The sequence below is a fragment of the Cervus canadensis genome, chromosome 25 (genome assembly GCF_019320065.1).
Source record: "Cervus canadensis isolate Bull #8, Minnesota chromosome 25, ASM1932006v1, whole genome shotgun sequence".
Classification (NCBI taxonomy): domain Eukaryota; kingdom Metazoa; phylum Chordata; class Mammalia; order Artiodactyla; family Cervidae; genus Cervus; species Cervus canadensis.
Window position 1 is genome coordinate 46,948,936 of NC_057410.1, and position 23,153 is coordinate 46,972,088.

A 23,153-nucleotide genomic window follows, 5' to 3' on the forward strand; every position below is an offset into this window, starting at 1 on the left:
GGTATTTTAAATGAACTTGTATGTTAATAACAAGAAGAATAAAGTTACATAATAAACTGCACAGAGCAAACACTTACTGAATATCTGAGCTAGTTAATTACTCTAAAACATGGTGTGGAAACCAGGGTCATGAGTTTGTTCATATTGGACCCACCTGTCTCACATAAAAACTTTCACTTGCTTGCCAAAAGTAAAGACCTGGACTTTACTTGGTTACCCCACAAGTGTGGCTAATAATTACACAGGCCATGTGACAAAAAAGATGCAAGTCTCATAAAAAAAAAATCTGTTAGTAGAATGACAATTCAAAATACATGCATAGGGATAGTTGCTTCAGCTCTTCTTATATGAAGGACAAGACATGAGGAAATAATGTAGACTATCTTAAAATTAGGGAAAGCTTGACAGGAGTTAACGTACTTAAGTTGTTTTACTTGAACTATAATTAAAAGCCAGTTTGGATCATTTATTTCACTGTTTAAACAGTTCCCATATTAAAATTTCAAGTATTCAGTTATTTCAAGGATGGTGCCTAAAATATGCAATTACAATATTTTATTTAGTGTATATTGCATATTTATAATAAACAATCCACATAAAACTAGAAATTAAGAACGGGCATTGGTATTCTAGACACGTTTTGAAACATGACGCTGAGCACTGCCAGCGTCTTTGCTAGTTTTTGCTGCCACCATGAGAATGTCACTGTGTACTGCTCTAAAAACTCTATTTTAAGAGAAAAATAAGAAAAATAATCTAGAACTTATAAAGGTAGCAATTTATTTTTTTTAACTGTTATCCTTTAGAAAAGGTTTAAAGTAAAAGAATGTTTATATCTGTTATACTGGTACCCAACATATTACAAATTCACAATCATGTGCTACCATATTCAAAATTTAACTCACCTTATTACACTACCTGACATACTATCTCCACAGATCATTAGGAAATCAAACTCTTAAATGTATACTATAAATGTTTTAAAATAGTAACAGGTATAGCAAAAAGGAAGTACATCAGGAAAACACACACACCAGCCTGAAAACAGAAATGCTGATATCTTGGAATAGTTAATAGCTTCAAAATGTTGACTGTATTTTGGAGTTTAAATACATATGGCTGTTAATAGTTCCTTCAGCTATTTTGCTAATTAGAGGTTGTGTCATAATAAGATTAGAATCTTTTCCAAATGACTCCAGCATTTAACTTCTGCTCAAATGGATCTGCAGGATGTGTAAGTCTAGCACAATAACCACAGACACCAGGAATTTTGGAGACCAGGGATTGCACTATGTAGAAAGAACTCAATTAATTAATTTGGCTGAATGTCCCAATCACAATAAAAATGAGAACTAGTCCTGTAGACTCAGCCACAGACTTAGAAAGTTCAGTCCAAACTCACATTTATAAACAGATTTTGTTACAAAATTTGCCCTGATTGCAATGAAACTTGATGTGTTTCTAGAAAGCAATTAAATTGCATTTTAATCTTGACTGTGACCCATGGAGCCAAGTGATCTTTAGTTCTCAGAAGAACAAATTAAAACAAATTAAAAAATCCATTTGCTCTTCTCATTACCCTAATTTGACAGTCAGCCAGAGCTCCAGATCATTCATCAAAGTAATAAAAAGAGAAATGAGAATGAAGCCAAAAAAAAAAAAGAGAGAGATGTTCTATTAAATTGAAAAGTACTTAAAATACATTTTACATTCATAAATCTTAGAAGTAGTAATAAAGAATGCTTACTGAACATGGTAGGTCTCTGTTCTTTCCATATCCTAACATATCTCATTTCTTCTGATTTTTCATTAAATACCCTCTCAATTTGCCTATTCAGAATCCATTTAATTACTATGGAAATGAGCATAAGTTAGAAAACCAAGGCAAGGGGAAAATATTTCATGTCAAGGCACCATCAGAGGTCCTTGTGGTCAAACACTGCATAATATGACTCATGATTGAGTAGTGACTGGTTAATCACCAGTGAGACACTCTCCCAGTGAGTGAGGTGGCACAAATAACTACATCTTACTCAGGGGGCAAAACACATTTGCTGTGGCCTCACTTAGCTGTGCCATCATTAACATTAAAAAAAGATCAACTGTCACACATTTTATATACTATTGATTTTCCAAAAAGTATGTAATGCACTGTCATTTATTATACTACACTGACTTTAAAATACGCATTTCATAAAGAAGAAAAAATTTAAAGTGCTAAAGATAAAAGAATGACCCAGGCTGACCTGGTGCTAACTGCCCTCCAAAAATCTTCCAATGTGTCTCAGTGCTGCTTCACAATGTGCAATTATCAATGCAAGGCCATTTCAAAAAGCAATCATAATCTTGTTTTACTTCCAGAAAGAAGTTTTACTTCTAGAAAGAAGAGGGTCTTCAAAGTAATTTTTTCCTTGATTTTCTCTAAGCCTAGAACCTAGATTTTAGCCCAGTCATAGCACTATGTATAACAAAACTAAGTTAGAGGAACTCAAGATCCATTTCATAATTTGACACAACAAGCTCATCCTCAAGAAGTCATGTGGACATCTACTTGGAAAAATTCAGTACTCTAACCTTTTCATCCAGAAGTATGTCATTTTTGGAAAAAAATTTAGAATGATAGGACAAAATATCACTGGGCATTTACTTTATTATCACTAATAAGCAATAAATTAGAGATATTAACTGACCTAGTAGGCTTTTTTTGACTGGTTGCAATTCCACTGTGATTAGACTGAGTTGCATATCTGGCTGCCAGACTGTATGAGGAGAAACAGAGAAATTGAATTAAAGAGATTCCTTGAACATGGAAAGAAAGTACAAACTTACAAGAAAACTATGAGTTAATGAAATGCAATTGGAACATGTATAAACATGCATAAAGAATAAATTAGAAAATTATGATAATGTAACATATACACCATGATCTTTGATTATGAACATATTATGAAATAATTAATGCTGTGTACCCCCTTAGTAAGTGTGTTGTCAATGACTGTAAAATAATGGCTATGTGACAATATTAGTGCCTTCTTAAGTAGTAATATTCCATCTTATAAAGAATTCAACCTTTGTAAATGGCGGTGAAAACTTCAGGAAAGCTAAAATTTGACTTATACCATAGCAAGATCTCTTTCTCAAAAAAAGATTCAAATGACAAAAAGTATGAAATGTGAGTCATTATTTTATGACCTCTAATTAGAAAATTTTAACCTAAATACTATTTTGAATGCCAAAAGTTAAAATATCTGGTTTCTGTCTAATAAGTTATTGCTGATCTCTAGCCCTGGATACAGCATTTAAAGGAAGTGATTAATAAAAGATACCTTTCCGGAGAAAGAGCCATGCAAAAATTGAGATTAAAATGGAGTCAAACTCTTCAAAAACAGACTGAACAACTGTTGAGGACAATTTCTGGGAATTCTTAAATTATAATTCTTAATGATTTTTTAAATCACGATCTTTGGCCAAAAATACACCAAAGAGCATCATGGAAACTGAGTTTTGAAGAGCAGTGATACTTTATAAACAAAATCAACATCTGTGCTTCAGTTTGAACTGATTTCTGAATTACCTAATGGCTCTGAAACTAGAGTTCTGAGGACATAGTAAGACTCAGTGGACCCAAACATTTCCACCTGCGCTGTGATGGTCATGGGTTGACGTGTGAGTAGAGAATCACCGTGTTGGTGAACTGTGATGCCTCTACATGAAGCCAGTTGCACATGCACCGTTTTCAAGGCCTTCAAGGAGACAGGAACAACATGGGGGTGTTGGAATCAGGGTAGAAGGGTTGTGTGGAGCCCTGCTCTTCAGCCAACTGCTTTGCTGCCAAGCAGAGGGCATTTAATCAAAATGGTGATTAATGGTGTCCTTAAAATGGTGACACGTTTCCTAAGTAAACTCTAACTCCACAGAGGCAGGCGGTGTGGGAGCATGTAGGTCCTTAGAATTGCTTGGCTAGAGAGGAATAAATACATCTTCATACTGAGATAGCTTTTCAGGGCACTTGTTTTCAAGAGGATACATGATATATTCTTATTTGCAGAGAGTACATTCTGTATTCCAATGGCACCGGCCACAAAGACAACTGGCCACAATGGCCAAACTACACCTCGACTACCACAACGTCAGAGGACAGCTTAAACACAAAAACAAAATGTTCTAGTGGGATGGGACATTCACTCAAAAGTTAAATGTTAAAGCACCTGCAGTGAAAAAACAATCTTCTGTGGATGTGTCAACTGAGAAAAAGAGAACTACCTAAAGGTTTACCATGATGTCTTCTATCCTGTACCTTCCAAATTAAAGACAAATATTAGCAGGAGAGATGCCCATTAAAAAAAAAATGCACATTCCCTAAGGGAGTTGAGGCCACCTCATTGATACCTTCCTCAATGATTTATAAAGTATCATAATTTCTACTATGGAAGTGGAAACCAACAGCAAAATCTAGAGAAGTTAATTGACTTGGCCAAAATCAATTTGATTTTATTGCCCATGCGTGTTTTCTCATTATCAGAGAATATAGGGTTTCTTAGGTGGCTTAAAAGTAACAAATCCACCTGCCAAAGAAGGAAACACGGGAGACGCAGGTTTGGTCCATGGGTCAGGAAGATCCCATGGAGGAAGAAATGGCAACCCGTTCCCGTATTTTCACCTGGGAAATCCCATGGATAGAGGAGCTGGTGGGTTATAATCCATTGGGCCACAAAGAGTTGGACATGACTGAGCACATGCACATCAGAGAATACTCTACAAGTTGCCTATATTTTTGTACTGAGCCACCCTACTTCCATTCTTTAAAACTTGGTTTCTGCTCTATTCTCTTCTTGCAATTGTGAAACTGTTATTTGAAGAACACAAGAGTCTGATTCAGTTCTTAACATATTCTAATATCTTTGAATTTGACCATATTGTTCCTTCTGCCTTTCTGACTCTCTTTCATAGACTGTCCTACTAGATAAACTCAATTGATCTTCCCACCATCATTCTTGATCATTTTCTCTTTCCTTCACTTCTTCCATTATCCACCTCTTAAAGACATGCTTTTTCATATGCTATCTTTCCTCAAGCACTTGTATGCATTCTTTCATTTGAGTCTTACATAAGATTTCAGGTAAAATAAACCAGAAAGTGAAAGTGTTAGTCACTCAGTCATATCCAACTCTTTGCAACCCCATGGAATGGCACCTCAGTCCATGGAATTCTCCAGGCACGAATACTGGAGTGGGTAGCCATACTCTTGGGCTTTCCTGGTGGCTCAGTGGTAAAGACTCTGCCTACAATGCAGGAGACCCAGGTTCTATCCCTGGGTCGGGAAGACCCCCTGGAGTAGGGCATGGCGATCCACTCTAGTACTCTTGCCTAGAGAATCCCATGGACAGAGGAGCCTGGCAGGCAACAGGGTCGCACAGAGTCAGACATGACTGAAACAGCTAAGCAGCAGCAACCATACCCTTATTCAGGGGATCTTCACCACCCGGGGATTAAACCCTGCTTCCTGCTGGTGTTAATTAATAATTGAAGGCTGGGATTAATATCTGCACCATATTGCCAGTGATCAACATCAAATGAATAAAAGACACCCATTTCCATGACCTTCAAAATCAACTACCACCTCAAAATCACCATTTTCTTTTTTAATTCCCAAGTTCTAATCAGATCCTATCTTTCATTTCATGATTTCTGTTCACAAGATCACCATTTTATTTAACCCTCTGGACTTGAAGCCTCAGGAGTCAACTCTTCCCTTTTTTTCTTCCTTTTAATTATTGTAGATGTACAATCAGTATCCTGCCATGCTGATTCGACCTCTACAAATTTATTTGTATCTATGTTCTCCTTCAATTTTCATGTCTCCTATGCTAACGCAAGCCTCAACACTTCCCACAGCGACTCTAGTTCCCTTCATTTTTCTTGATTATTTTTTAACCTGGCTCTGACTCCCTGTGCAGCAGAAACATATTTTTTCTCACAATGCTTGTAATACCATTTCCCTAGTTTCAGATTTACAAACTGGCTAGTAACAAAGTAGGTGAGTGGACACAGTCAAAACAATTTATTAATGAAACAGACACAAGGGACATGTAGACACAGCTCTGAGGCAAGTGAGGGGAGGTAAAAGAGTTAGAGCATCAGTCAACTAAGGATTTGCAGACATCTGGATGGAAGATTGTGTCTTCTTTTCCAGAAATGTTATCAAAGGAAACTCCTTCTAGTTAATAATTTGGATGGCAAAAGGTATCAGAAACAAAAGAAAAACAAAAAAATACTTAGAACTCACTGTGAGTCCTATACTAAAGAAGCATCTGCTCATCTATATAATAAAGTAGAATATCAAGGGAATGCTTTTTATTTCCTCTAACATGGAAGGGAAGAGGTGGAGTTTCTAGACAGCCAATTAAACAAAGGATGAAATTCATCTGGTATTCAAAACACAGAAGGATCCCAACTGCCAGAACTATCTAAAACAGCTTCAGCACAAATCTCCACACGGAATTGCAATATCCATATATTTATAAAGAAAGAATGCTTCTCAAAGTAAACAGATCCTGAATTTTGATTACCTATTTTTATTAACCACCAGAGTCTCACTACTCAAAGTGTTGTCCACAGAGGAGCAGAACTGGCATGATTTGACCTGCTTTATTGACTACGCCAAAGCCTTCGACTGTGTGGGTCACAACAAACTGTGGAAAATTCTGAAAGAGATGGGAATACCAGACTACCTGACCTGCCTCTTGAGAAACCTGTATGCAGGTCAGGAAGCAACAGTTAGAACTGGACATGGAACAACAGACTGGTTCCAAATAGGAAAAGGAGAACATCAAGGCTGTATATTGTCACCCTGCTTATTTAACTTATATGCGGAGTACATCATGAGAAACGCTGGGCTGGAGGAAGCACAAGCTGGAATCAAGATTGCCGGGAGAAATGTCAATAACCTCAGATATGCAGATGACACCACCCTTATGGCAGAAAGTGAAGAGGAACTAAAAAGCCTCTTGATGGAAGTGAAAGAGGAGAGTGAAAAAGTTGGCTTAAAGCTCAACATTCAGAAAACGAAGATCATGGCATCTGGTCCCATCACCTCATGGGAAACAGATGGGGAAACAGTGGAAACAGTGTCAGACTTTATTTTTTTGGGTTCCAAAATCACTGCAGATGGTGACTGCAGCCATGAAATTAAAAGAGGCTTACTCCTTGGAAGGAAAGTTATGACCAACCTAGATAGCATATTAAAAAGCAGAGACATTACTTTGCCAACAAAGGTCCGTCTAGTCAAGGCTATGGTTTTTCCAGTGGTCATGTATGGATGTGAGAGTTGGACTGTGAAGAAAGCTGAGGGCTGAAGAATTGATGCTTTTGAACTGTGGTGTTGGAGAAGACTCTTGAGAGTCCCTTGGACTGCAAGGACATCCAACCAGTCCATCCTAAAGGAGATCAGTCCTGGGTGTTCATTAGAAGGACTGATGCTGAAGCTGAAACTCCAGTACTTTGGCCACCTCATGCGAAAAGTTGACTCATTGGAAAAGACCCTGATGCTGGGAGGGATTGAGGGCAGGAGGAGAAGGGGATGACAGAGGATGAGATGACTGGATGGCATCACCGACTCGATGGACATGAGTTTGAGTAAGGGAGTTGGTGATGGACAGGGAGGCCTGGGGTGCTGCAGTTCATGGGGTCACAAAGAGTCGGACACGACTAAGCGACTGAACTGAGAGGCTTCCTTGGTGGTTCATCTGGTAATCTGCCTGCAATGCAGGATACCTGGGTTCAAACCCAAGTTGGGAAGATCCCCTGGAGAAGGGAATGGCAGACTCCAGTATTCTGGTCTGGAGAATTCCATAGACTGTATAGTCCATGGAGTCACAAAGAGTCGGATGGACCTTGTTAGAAATACTGGTCTGTTCCCAAATCTACTGACTCTGAATCTTCATTTTAACAGGATTCCTATACATAATTGGACTTTCCAGGTGGCACCAGTGGTAAGGAACCTGCCTGAATGCAGGTTCATCAATGCAGAAGACACAGCCTGTAGCCTACCTCAGTCCATGGGAGATGGGTTCAATCCCTGGGTCAGGAAGATCCCCTGGAGGAGGGCATGGCCACCCACTCCAGTATTCTTGACTGGAGAATCCCATGGACAGAGGATCCTGGTGGGCTACAGCCCACAAGGTCGCAAAGAGTTGGACATGGCTGAAGGACTGAGCATGCATCAGGTCCCTTAGCTTTCTCAACACAACAGCTCTCTCTTGAGCTGCTCCTCCTCTTCCTTCCCAGACTCAGGTTCACTCACCACACTCATCTTCTAAATTTAGTACTATGACCATGAATATTTTCAAAATCATAATCCTAGGCATCAGCTAGTCTACCCCTCCATTATTTATATTAAATCTCTATTTTATAATCCAATCTCAATTCTACAGTCAGCCTTTTTTCTAAAATATCTCATTATCTCCTAGATAATCTACCTGGATCTAGCAGCTATTAATAGATTTCTCCCAGATATTCCCCATATGTTCCAACCTCAACTCACTCTTCTTCCAAATCGTCCTCTTTCTCTTTGCTGTTACTGTTTAAATTTAGTGTCAAATACTTTTTTCCATTGAACAAAGAGCTTCCTCCTGATCATGACCCACTCCATTCTTCCCCCTGTGCCATCCCGCTCATGGATTCTAATGATGACTCGGGTGACTAGTCACTTTGTTATCAGTCTTTTTTTTCACAGCTAGTCTAATTCATTCTTCTCAGAGTCAACAGAACCAACATTCCCAAGAAAGAATAGATGTCAGTATTTTTCTTTGAACTTGCTGTTGACTCCCCACTGTCTGCAGGACAGAGTCCAAATTCTGTGGTCTGGTTTACAGAGTGCTTCTGTGTGTCTCCTCAGACTTTCCTACAGCTTCCTCTCCTTGGCACATCCTCCACCCCACGTTCTCCCCTGTCACCAGACCTCAGCCATGGCCTGGGGCTTCTTCTCCCAGCTCCCTGCATTTCCTCATGAGGCTTCCTTCAAGCTAGAACACCATTATTTCTTGTCCCCACATTATGCTATCTTGCTTCTACTTTAAGATCCTACTCAAATGTCACCTCCTTGTTGAGGCATTTCTCAAGTACTGTAGAGTTACTTTTGTCCTCCACGAGTCCCCAGGTCTTTACTCATCTCTAAGTGTTTGCTTAATATGGAAATTTATCATGGTAAATGTCTGCCTCCTGAGTAGATGGCATTGTTCACCAGGACAAGGCTAATGGTATGTTCATTTCTGCATTCCCAGTTCCTATCATGGGTTTGAAGTGAAGTGAGGTCACTCATTGGTGTCCGACTCTTTGCAACCTGGTGGACTAGAGCCCACCAGGCTCCTCCGTCCATGGGATTCTCCAGGCAAGAATACTGGAGTAGTATTATTCAAACAATGGGCTTCCCAGGTGGCCCTAGTGGTAGAGAACATGCCTGCCAAATGTGGGAGAATAAGAGACGTGTGTTCGATCCCTGGGTCAGGAAGATCCCTTGGAGGAGGGCATGGCAACTCACTCCAGTATCCAACAATGGTAATGATATAACCATTTTATAACCAAGTGAAATTGTTATAAGAATGGAATTATCAAAATTACGCTAAAGGAGGGAAAACAACACGTCTTCATTGTGTCCTTATTAAGTGACGTTAGCCACAATAGTCCTGCAAAGTTAATGCTCTATTCCTCACTGAAACATGTGAAATTGATGGCTTTAAACATTAACTCACTTGTACAAGTTATGCATCTTATAAATGATAGTACTGAAATTTAAATGTTTGTTGAATTCTATAAACTATGCTGTGTTCTACTATGACATATTATTTATTTACATATTACAACTGGCAATATTTTAATGCTTATTTTTCTATGAATTCATTGCCCTTTGGATTTGTGAATATCTCCTTCAGGGTATCATCTTTTCCAGTGTCAAATACATCTACTTCCAATAGATGCTTTTCAGCATTCAGAGAAAGAATATTAGATAATTTCATTCAACAGATTACTTTATGTAGAAAGATGAAGTAGGCAGTAAAAGAAACTTATATTGTAAGGTATTTTTAGTATCCAGACAGCTCTCCTCAAAAATCCCCCAAGTAAACACTATATTTAAAATTTTTAAGTCACCTTTTAGTAAGAACTAGAAAATAAGTCATACTATTTATAACTTGCCACTTGTTCATTACACACATAACTAAGCAATCAATCACAGAACTTTTGAACTTTTTCTGCTGAGCACTATGGTAACCTCAAAACCTCTGGCCAGGATTCCAGCAGCTTATATTAATTAAAAGGCTTAGAATGAGTGTAAAAACTTCCTTGATTCCCTCTTTTATGCTCTCATCAAAATATAAAGAAGATTTTGAGTGGTTCGGTGCAGGACTTTTGTAGAAGAATCTACTTCTGTTGTAATTATACTAACAGTGAACTTCCATGCAGTAGTAAAAATTACGTAATCTTACTAGTTAGCTTTCATCTTCAAAAATCAAAATGGACCCAGATATAAAGGATATGTGCATCTTTTAAAAATCACCAAGGTGTACCATCTGAACATCACACATCTATTACTCTTTATCTCCATTGGCTACTATCAAGCTTCTGAATATCTCATTTGTTGTGTTCAGTCACTCGGTCATGTCCAACTCTGTGACCCCATTTACTGCAGCATGCCAGGCTTCCTCATCCTTCACTATCTCCTGGAGTTTGGTCAAATTCATGTCCATTGAGTTGATGATGCCATCCAATCATCTTATCCTCTGTCATCCCGTCCTCCTCCTGCCCTCTATCTTTCCCAGCATCAGGGTTTTTTCCAAAGAGTCAGCTTTTTGCATCAGTTGGCTAAAGTACTGGAACTTCAGCTTCAGCATCAGTCTTTCCAGTGAATAGTCAGGGTTGATTTCCTTTTTAGGATGGACTGGTTGGATCTCCTTGCTCTCCTAGGGACTCTCAGGAGTCTTCTCCAGCACCACAATCTGAGAGCATCAATTCTCTGGCGCTCAGTCCAATATTATGGCCCAAATTTCACATCCATACATGACTACTGGAAAAACCATATCTTTGACTATACGGACCTTTGTTGGCAAAGGAATGTCTCTGCTTTTTAATACGTTGTCTAGGTTTGTCTTAGCTTTTCTTCCAAGGAGCAAATATCTTTTAATTTCATGGCTGCAGTCACCATCTGCAGTGATTTTGGAGACAAACAAAATTAGGTCTGTCACTCTTTCCATTTTTCCCCATCTATTTGCCATGAAATAATGGGAACAGATGTCATGATATTCCTTATTTGAATGCTGAGTTTTAAGCCAGCTTTTTCACTCTCCTCTTTCACCTTCATCAAGAGGCTCTTTAGTTCCTCTTTCCTTTCTGCCATTAGGGTGGTATCATCTGCATATCTGAGGTTATTGATATTTCTTCTGGCAATCTTAATTCTAGCTTGTGATTCATCCAGCCTGGCATTTCTCATGATGTACTTTACATGGGAGTTGAATAAGTAGGGTGACAATATATAGCTGTGACATACACTTTTGTCAATCTGGAACAAGTCTGTTGTTTCATGTCTGATTCTACCTATTGCTTCTTGACACGCATACAGGTTTCTCAGGAAGTAGGTAAGATGGTCTGGTATTCCCATCTCCTTAAGAACTTTCCACAGTTGTTGTGATCCACACAGTCAAAGGCTTGAGCATAGACAATGAAGCAAAAGCAGATGTTTTTCTGGAATTCTGTTGCTTTTTCTATGATAGAACAGATATTGGTAATTTGATTTCTGGTTCCTCTGCCTTGTATAAATCTCATTTGAGACAGTTAATATTTGAATTGTCTTAATTGGTGCTTAATTAGTGTGATAATTAAATATTCAGACAGGAACCTGGAGAGGAACAGCAACTTACTAACAAATTGAGACTCTGTCCTGAATATAGCATCGCATACCAAAAAGTTTAAATTGTAGAATAAATAATAAACTTCCACATTAGTGAGATCCTTTTCTTCAATATGTAATGAAGAAATTGGGGGACAAAAGAGGTTGGGGTATTTAGTAAGCTTGGAACCAGACAGCATGAGAAATCACTGCTACTGCTCAGGAAAGATTTGATGAGCGCCTAAATGGAGGCAGAGGCACAGGTAGTGAGAAAAAATGATGACTGAGATAAGTTATAATCATAGACACAGGAACTGAAGGAAAAAATCTAAGATGGCTCCTGGATCATGGCTGTGTCATACAGTTATATAAGAGCTGTGTCATACAGTTACATAAGAGCAGACAGAAGAGATTTAACATCCTTGATACAGTTAAAAAGAGAGGAAAAAAAAAAAGAAGACTCTACTTGTAACTTATGTCATTAGTCAAAGGGTGAATAAATAACAGGAAATACTAGAAAGATGGATATTCACAGGTGGGTAAATCCACTTTCACAGCAGAGAGAAAGATCGCTTCATGATCCTATTATAATAGCTCTTTTATAAAGCACACAAGACTTTTGGATATTGAGTGAATCAATAAATAAAGAAGACATTGACTTCATACCCCTACAGTATTTAAAGTGGGAGATGCACATAGATATTGAGAAATTTAATTTTGTTTTGTGTTCCGCTTATTCTAATAAGCATATATTGATTGATATTATCCACCAATTAATAAACCATTAAAAACACTTTTATTGGCCACTGACAAAGCATCAGCATTGTTCTGACCACAAAGTTTCAATATGGAAAATTAGGTTTAGGCATGCGGGGATGACAACTTCACTCAGAGAAGCATAACCCTTAAGGCCAGGTATTTTAATTCAAATCCCTCCCTAAAAACATAACTTGATATTTAATGGAAACTGAATTGACTTCAAGCTTGGAAGGAGAAACCCAAAAGTACTAGGCAAGTGTGCAAAAAGTGACACATTCAAGTATTTACTCTCTGTGAATTACTAAAATGAAATGCCAGTAGTAAAGACCTATTATAATGTATCAGTTAATAGCACAGTCTCTAGAAGGCTCTACCTGAATCTCAGCTCAGCTGTTCTCTGTGCCTGTGTCCCCGTGGGTTCAATAAGGGTGACAATGTTACCTACCTCATGGCTTTTATAAGGATTAAACTGTAAATCACTCAGAAAGGTGGCTGGTAGAAATAAGTGCTGCAACAGTTGAAAAGACAATTCAGTGGAATTCAGACGAATGTTTGGAAGTCCCTGGACTCACCAAGCCCCCATGTGAGGCTCTATAAATAGTCTGGTGAATTCAGTACAATATAACTTCCTATGTTCTTATAATTACCCTGCCCTCCTGTGCTTGGTATTAGTCTCAACACCACATTCTTTGGTCCCACCTATCACTTTCAATGTTACTACATTCTTACTCTAAGACCAATGAGCATGGACTACCCAGGCCAGTGCATGAGCTTTAACTCTGGCTCTCAGTCTCCAGGTTTATAATTACTTTGAGACCATGGTTTCTTGTAAGCAAATACAGTTGTCTTAATCCCCTTCAAACCTCCCTGGATACCACTCACTCTTTTTGTTTCCTAAACTCAACAATAGCCAGCGCTATAGGTCCTAATATTATAAAGAATCATCAGAAACTATCCCAATAGGGCATCCAAGAACCACCATTCCCATCACAACATGCAGAGGGTAAGCCTTCCAGAATCTATAATTCTCAGCACTGTATTTAATCCTCAAAGTATCTCAAATACATAAATTTCATAAATGTTTTATTTTGTGATATGTCATTAGATGAAAATATAGTTTTGCTATGTTTAATGCTACAATACATTTGCTTTAACATTCAACCACAGTTTTGTGTTAGATTTGTACTCAAAATTCCACAACTAATTAGAAAGACAAAGATAACATGCCTAAGAAACAACAACAAAAATGATTTGCCTTTAAGAAGGTAGCTAATGGGCTCTCACAATTCTAAATACATTGCAAAACAAACAAAAGAAACATTCTCTTGTTTGCTTACTTGACCAATAAACCTTTGCTGTCTCCAGATTTTGTTCTGAGACCTCATTTTCTTTACAGCAATGGAAGAGCATGATACTCTCTTTCTAAGTAATCTCTTCCGTTTTTATTGTTTCAACCAACAAACCATTGCTAAATCAATGTTCCGAGGTCCGTATATCTGGCCCTGACCTTTCTCCTGGGCTCCAGAGCCTCATATTAGATATCACCATCTACAAGTCCCAGTGACATATCAAACTCATAAAGGCCAAAGCTAAACTTCCTTCTCTGCATCTCCTTCTCATGTGTTTCTACCACAGCATTATTATCTTTTTTCCTTATTAAAACACATCATCAGCAATGAGCCAGCAAAACTAGAAACATGATGACTTTTTTGGCCCTTATCTCCAAACAGCCCAAATACATTTTCTGCATCCTGCTCTCACGCCTACTAGCATTAAACTGTTCAAACTCGTGTCCCTCTGACTCCTCTCCTCTCTTTTCTCTACGTTGTCATCAAGGTCAAGTTCCCAATTGATAAATAGCATCATCTTTCCTCTGTTATAAGATTCCCAAAGCGACTCCCTACACCTTGAAGAAAGAACAGTCAGCTCCCAGACAGAGCATCCAGAGACCCATAAATTGACCTCTGCCTCGTTCTCTATCCTATCATCAAACCTTGTGACAATTTAAACCCAGAGCTATAATCAATTGCTTGGTACTCCTGTCATTAAGAAGTGGGATCTTGGGCTCCTCAGGATTCACCGTGCGGGGTGGAAGCATCTGCTGGGTTGCAGTTTTGGGAGCCCTCATTCACATTTGGAGGCCAGAAATCACTGAGGGATGTCATTTCCTGTTTGTTGGTATGGCAGGAGATGGTTTCATTTCACACAGCGACCATACCTACCAACCACATTTACTGCAGGCAGCCTTAAAAGCCTTGTCTCTCCTGACCTCACTCTTCACCCAGGGAGGTGAAACATCAGAAAATTGGAAAAGCCAAGCTCTGAGGTCCTGATACTGGCTGTTGGCCCCACTGCCTCTGATAAAGTTTGAGACACTGGTTGTCATCCAAACAACAACAACAAAAAAACAGAAATACAAGCCCAGTTATCAGCAGACAGGATACCACCTCACTCAGCTTTGCCCATGAGAAGGGGGAAAAAAAAAAACTCAGCACAAATCTCATCATATATATAGCTTACACCAACCACTGGACAAACCTTAGGAGGGCAGAAACCAAAAGGAAGAAAGAATTCAACCTTGAAGCCTGGGAAAAAAGGAGAACTCAAACACAGTAAGTTAAAAAAAATAACGAAAAGGCAGAGAAATACCACACAAACGAAGGAACAAACTAGAAACACAGAAGTCCAAATAAATGAAGAGGAAACAGGCAAACTGCCTGAAAAAAATTCAGAATAATGATAGTAAAGGTGATCAAAAACCTTGGAACCAAAATGGAGAAAATGCAAGAAACAATTAACAAAGACCTAGAAGAGTTAAAGAATAAACATACAGAGACAACACAATTCCTGAAATTAAAAATGCTCTAAAAGGAATCAATAGCAGAATATCTGAAGCAGAAGAACAAATCAGTGAGCTGGAAGATAAAATGATGGAAATAACTTCTGAAGAGCAGAATAAAGTAAAAAGAATGAAAAGAACTGAGGACAGTCTCAGAGACCTCTGGGACAATACCAAACGCACCAACATTTGAATTATAGGGGCCCCAGAAGAAGAAGAGAAAAAGAAAGGGTATGAGAAAATTTTTGAAGAGATTATAATTGAAACTTTCCCCAACAAGGAAAAGGAAATAGTCAACCAAGTTCACAAAGAGACACACAGTCACAAGAGGCACAGAGAGTCCCATACAGGATAAGCCCAAGGAGAAACAGGCCAAGGCACATGCTGATCAAACTAACAAAGATGAAACACAAAGAAAGAATAGTAAAAGCAGCAAGGGAGAAGCAACAAGCAACATACCAGGGAAAACCCATACACTTAACAGCTCATCTTTCAGCAGAAACTCTGCAGGCCAGAAGGGAATGGCAGGACATATTTAAAGTACTGAAAGGGAAAAATCTACAATCAAGATTACTGTACCTGGCAAGGATCTCATTCAAAATTGATGGAGAAATCAAAAGCTTTTCAGACAAGCTAAAGTTTACAGAATTCAGTACCACCAACTAGCTATACAACAAATGTTAAAGAGACTATATAGTCAAGAAATACAAGAGAAGAAAAAAGATCTACAAATTCACTCCCAAACAATTAAGAAAATGGCAAGAGGAACATATATATCAACAATTACTTTAAATGTAAATGGATTAAATGCTCCAACCAAAAGTCACAGACTGGCTGAATGGATACAAAAGCAAGACCCATATATATGCTGTCTACAAGAAACCCACTTCAGTCCTAAAGACACATATAGACAGAAAGTGAGAGGATGGAAAAATATATTTTGTACAAATGGGAAGCAAAAGAAAGTTGGAGTAGCAATCATCATATCAGACAAAATAGACCTTAAAATAAAGAAGATTACAAGAGATAAGGAAGGACACTACATAATGATCAAGGGATCAATCAAAGAGGAAGATATAACAATTGTAAATATCTGTGCATCCAACATAGAAGCACCTCAATGCATAAGACAAACACTAACAGACATAAAAGGAGAAATTGATAGTAACACAATAATAGTAGGAGACTTTAACATCCCACTCACACCAATGGACAGATCATCAAAACAGAAAATTAATAAGGAAACACAAGTCTTAAATGATACATTAGATGAGATGAATCTCATTCATATCTTCAGGACATTCCATCCAAATGCAGAAGAATACACCTTCTTCTCAAGTGCACATGGAACATTCTCCAGGATAGACCACATCTTGGGTCACAGATCAAACATCAGTAAATTTAGGAAAACTTAAATCATATCAAGAATCTTTTCTGACCACAGCGCTTTGAGACTAGATATCAATTTCCAAAAAAAAAAAAAAAAAAAAAACAACCTGTAAAAAACACAAACACATAAAAAAAAAAAAAAAACACAAACACATGGAGATTAAACAATACATTTCTAAATAACCAACAGGTTACTGAAGAAATCAAAAGGGAAATCAAAAAATTTCTAGAAACAAATGACAATGAAACCCTGACAACTCAAAACCTATGGGATGCAGCAAAAGCAATTCCAAGAAGGAAGTTTATAGCAATACAATCCCACCTCAAGAAACAAGAAAAGTCAAACAGACAACTTAACTTTACACCTAAAACAATTGGAAAAAGAACAACCCCCCAAAAAAATTAGTAGAAGGAAAGGAATCATAAAGATCCAAGCAGAAATAAATGAAAAGGAAATGAAACAAATAAGAGTAAAGATTAATAAAACTGAAAGCTGGTTCTTTGAGAAGATAAACAAAATTGACAAACCTTTAGCCTGATTCATCAAGAAAAAGAGAGAGATGAATCAAATCAACCAAATTAGAAATGAAAAAGGAGAGGTTACAACAGACAATGCAGAAATACAAAGGAGTATAAGAGACTATTATGAATAACTAAATGGCAATAAAATGGATAACCTGGAAGAAATGGACAGATTCTTAGAAAAGTTCAATCTTCTGAGACTGAACCAGGAAGAAACAGAAATTATGAACAACCCAATTACAAGTACTGAAATTGAAGCTGTAATCAAAAAACTCTACAAAAACAAAAGCCCAGGACCAGACGGCTTCACAGGAGAATTCTATCAAACATCTTGGGAAGAGCTAATGCCTATCCTTCTAAAACTCTTACAAGAAATTTCAGAGGAAGGAACACTTCCAAACTCATTCTATGAGGCCACCATCACCCTGATACCAAAACCAGAAAAAAGATAACACAAAAAAAGAAAACTACAGGCCAATATCACTGATGAACAAAAATGAATAATCCTCAACAAAATTTTAATGAACAGAATTCAGCAACACATCAAAAAGCTCATACACCATGATCAAGTTGGGTCTATTCTAGGGATGCCAGGATTCTTCGATATACACAAATCAATCAATGTGATACACCATATTAACAAATTGAAAGATGAAAACCATGTGATAATCTCAATAGATGCAGAAAAAGCCTTTGAAAAATTTGGCATCCTTTTATGATGAAAAATCTGCAAAAAGTAGGCATAGAAGGAACCTTCCTACATAGTAAAGGCCCTACATAGTAAAGGAGCCTACATAGTAAAGGCCGTATATGATAAGCCTACAGCAAGCATTATTCTCAATGGTGAAAAACTGAAAGCATTTTCCCTCAGGTCAGGAACAAGGTGTCCACTTTCACCACTATTATAGTTCTGGAAGTCCTAGCTATAGCAAACAGAGAAGAAAAAGAAATAAAAGGAATCCTGACTGGAAAAGAAGAAGTAAAGCTCTCACTGTTTGCAGATGACATGATACAGCACATATAAAACCCTAAAGATAGTGTCAGGAAATGACTAGAACTAATCAGTGACATTAGCAAAGTTGCAGGATAAAAAATCAATACTCAGAAATCACTTGCATATATATATATACACACACATATTTTATATATATATATCACCTGCATATAAATATATACACATATATATACACACACATATATACATATATATACACATATATATGTGTGTGTATATATACACATATACACATATATATACACATATACATATATATACACATATATATATCACTTGCATATATATATGCATATATATATACTAAAAATGAAAAATCAGTAACAGAAATTAAGGCATCAATCTCATTTACCATTGAAACAAAAATAATTAAATATCTAGGAATATTTTTACCTAAAGAGACAAAAGAACTGTACACAGAAAATTATAAGACACTGATGAAAGAAATCAAAGATGACATAAACAGATGGAGAGATATTCCATGCTCCTGGGTAGTAAGAATCAATATTGTGAAAATGACTATACTACCAAATGCAATCTACAGATTCAGTGCAATCCCTATCAAATTACCAGTGGCATTTTTCACAGAACTAGAGCAAAAATTTCCAATTCATATGGAAAAACAAAAGACCTCGAATATCCAAAGCAGTCCTGAGAAAGAAGAATGGAGCTGGAGGAATCAAGCTTCCTGACTTCAGATTATACTACAAAGCTACAGTCATCAGGACACTATGGTACTGGCACAAAAGCAGAAACATAGACCAATGGAACGAGATAGAAAGCCCAGAAAAAACCCCATGCCCCTATGGGCACCTTATTTTTGACAAAGGAGGCAAGAATATACAATGCGGCAAAGACAGCGTCTTCAATAAATGGTGTTGGGAAAACTGAACAGCTATATGTAAAAGAATGAAATTAGAACACTTCCTAACACCATATGCAATGATAAACTCAAGATGGGTTAAAGACATAAATGTAAGACCAGAAATTATAAAACTCTTAGAGGAAAGCATAGGCAGGACACTCGATCACATAAATCAAAACAAGATCCTCTATGACCCACCTCCAAGAGTAATGAAAATAAAAACAAAAGTAAACAAGTGGGACCTGATTAAACTTAAAAGCTTTTGCACAGCAAAGGAAACTATAAGTAAGGTGAATAGACAACCCTCAGGATGGGAGAAAATAATAGCAAATAAAACAACTGACAAAGGATTAATTTCAAAAATATACAAGCGGCTCATACAACTCAATATCAGAAAAACAAACAATCCAATCAAAAAATGGGTAAAGACCTAAATAGACATTTTTCCAAAGAAGACATACAGATGGCTAACAAACACATGAAAAGATGCTCAACATCACTCATTATTAGAGAAATGCAAATCAAAACTACAATGAGATATCACCTCACACCAGTCAGAATGGCCATTATCAAAAAGTCTGCAAACAATAAATGCTGGAGAGGGTGTGGAGAAAAGGGAACACTCTTGCACTGTTGGTGGCAATGTAGACTGATACAGCCAGTGTGGAAGATGGTATGGACATTCCTTAAAAAACCTGGAATAAAACCACCATATGACCCAGTAATCCCACTTCTAGGCACATACCCCAAGGAAGCCAAAATCGAAAAAGACACATGTATCCCATTGTTCACTGCAGCACTATTTACAATAGTTAGACCATGGAAGCAACCTAGATGTCCATCGACAGATGAATGGATAAAGAAGTTGTGGTACATATACACAATGGAATATTTTCAGCCATAAAATGGAATGTCTTTGAGTCAGCTCTAATGACATGGAAGAACCAAGAGCCTATTATACAGAGTGAATTAAGTCAGAAAGAGAAAGATAAATATCATATTCTAACACATATATACAGAATCTAGAAAAATGGTACTGAAGTACTTATTTACAGGACAGCAATGGAGAAAGAAACATAGAAGCTTACGGACATGGGGAGAGGGGAGGAGAGGGTAAGATGTGTGGAGAGAGTAACATGGAAACTTACATTACCATGTGTAAAATAGAGAGCCAACGGGAATTTGCTGTGTGGCTCAGGAAACTCAAACAGGGGCTCTGTCTCAACCTAGAGGGGTGGGGTGGGGAGGGAGATGGGAGGGAGGTTCAACAGGGATGGGAATATGTATACCTATACTGGTTCATGTTGAGCTTTGACAGAAAACAACAAAATTCTGTAAAGCAATTATCCTTCAATTAAAAAATAAGTTTTAAAAAATAAAAGTAATGATCCAAAAAAAAAAAAAAAAGAAGTGTGGTCTTGTCCCACCCACTCTCCTTTTGAAGATGGGTGGTCTTGTCACTCCCTTTGATCAGTAGGTCATCATGTTTGAGGTACGATGTCCCTGAGACGTCCATGCTGGTGAGGATCTATGTTGTCACTATTGCAATTGAGCTGCTGGACAAGTGAGTGAAAAAGTCACCTTGGACATGATTCTCCAAAGACGTTTTGCCTCCTACCGGTCTGTGACACCCCAGCCATTCCACCCTTCCCCGTGAAAGTCCCAGACACAGTGGAGTAGAGAGGAGCTTTTCCTGCTGTGCCCTGTCTGACTCCTAAGCTTATATTGTCCATGAGTATAAGAAAATCATTATCACTTGGGCCAAAATATTTTATATAGCAAGAGATACCTAGAACACATTTCTACTTTCACTTCTTCCTCAGCTGAAAAAGTGGCAGCTTCCTGAATGTGAAATGGCATCCTTCACCAGTTCCTTTGTTTGGACTCCTGTCCTCTGCTGGAGGAGTCTCCACACCTCACAGAACCGTCTGTTTAAACATCCAGGTTCTCTATTAGTTTGTGGGTGATTTGAAAGATTAAAGCATCACCGGATCTCAGCTGCACATCTAGCATAATTCTTGGCACATAGAGGGGGCTGAATCTTTATTTGCCGAAAGGTCACATGTGAGCTTTCAAATCACCAATAAAGAAGAACATTGTGCTCTAAGGTAATATACGAAAGATCATTAGAACAATATTGTTTTCCATTAAGCCATATGGTATTCTTGGACTATGCCCAACTGCATAGTGACTAGCTCACCAAAACATAAAAATAAGACACAAAAACAGTAATTTTTAAAATAGATGTACTTAATATAAATATAACTGAATAGACTGTGTTAACCAGAGCAATTTTCATATCATGTAGGTTTTTACAACTCATCTATATTAAGAAAACTATACAAAACTATCTTAGAATCAATCATCTTTCCTTCCTTTAGTCTACATAACTTTAGACTTGGAGTCACACAAATATTATAAGAATGGAAATCCCTATACAAAATCCTTCTCAGTCAGACCTTTAGTACTCTATTCCCAAATAAAGGGAAATGATGCTTAATCATAACATCACATTGTTCTCTTAACAACACTATTCCCAAAAAGCCAAAGAGGAATACAAAGAAACACATTTTATAACAGGAGGTAAGACATTTCTGGGGCATAAATTTTGGTGGAATTTTTTACCTCCAAATTTTACCTTTCTTTTATGACAGTATCATGTGAAGACTACAGGACTTATTTCCTTTCAAATTTACTAAATAAGGCTTGAGAGAAATCAGGGATAAATTACCCAAGATGTATTATAATTAACACATTGCAAGAAAGTTTTAAACTAGGATTTTTATATAAAATAACAAACACTGAAGACAATAGGGCACATTCCCTAAAATTTTTAAGACTGAGATAGATTGAAATATATTTCCTTATATATCCTATGATTGCTAAGGGTAGAAATGAAACCAGATCTTCAGAATAAATATTATTTAAACCAAATTCTTCCTTTAGTAGGTATAGTTTCCCTTCTGTAGGATCCTTATGCAATGTTATAAAATGATAACTGACAAGATAATAGCTCTAAAAAGGAGGAAAGTGTTCAGACACTTCTGCAAAATATCTTTTGTACCTTATTCAAAAATATTTAAGACATTTTGTAACAACTACTCACTTCAGAGCATTTTTTAAAATATATTGTCCCTACACATAAATTTTACTGAGACTTCACTAAAAACAGTTATTGCCTAATCCATAAATGAGTCAGAAACTTAGCCTTCATCCACATGTGTTTCTTTTTAGCAGCTGGGTGGCTGAAATATCATCCTGATTACACATGAGACAGGTTACTGTGTTAACTTATCCCATTAGTGAAATATGGTATGTAAATATCTTACAACCTCTGTCTAATCTTAAATTTCAGCTGACAGTTAATAAGGCCACCTGCATGGTCTGCTTTTGTGGGGTCTCAAAACAGTAACTACAGAGAGAGATGCCTGGATAAGATATTACTGCATCAAAGTCTCATGCTCTTTTAGGAATGCAGAACTTCAAGATAAAGGAGAACTCAGGAAACCAGGCTCATATTTCTCTCACAATGTTACCATAAATTAGATTTTCCACACTGCTTTTACTTACATGTAGCTCAAAACACTATGCTGCTGCATGGATCTTTTCCATTTACAAATTTTAGTGTGGAGGAAAATTACATCCCAGTGCATTCAGGGCTCCATTCCAAAGGTCCATTTTAATGCCACTACCTCAAAAAAACAAAAACAACTGGACCCTCAATTCTGCTAGATAAAACTATTTTTAAAAATTTAATTATTGTTTTAGAGTATAGTGGATTTCATGTTGTGCTAGCTTTAGGGGTACAGCAAAGTGATTCAGCTGTATACTAATATGTATAAATGTGTGCTAGTCATTCAGTCATGTCTGACTGTTGTGACCCCAT

At 37.4% G+C, this 23,153-nt stretch overlaps 1 protein-coding gene across 10 annotated transcripts in view; it reads right to left on the reverse strand.

The window, feature by feature from the left end:
- Positions 1-23,153, reverse strand: part of NAV3 (neuron navigator 3) — an 879,706-nt gene that overhangs the window by 209,947 nt on the left and 646,606 nt on the right. For 9 of the 10 annotated variants that reach the window (XM_043446408.1, XM_043446407.1, XM_043446415.1 and 6 more), the window contains one exon: positions 2,691-2,759. The exons of the other annotated variant lie outside the window; for it this stretch is intronic. In XM_043446408.1, the coding sequence (XP_043302343.1) occupies positions 2,691-2,759 (69 nt within the window). The remainder of the gene's footprint in view (positions 1-2,690; positions 2,760-23,153) is intronic. 10 annotated transcript variants of the gene reach the window in all.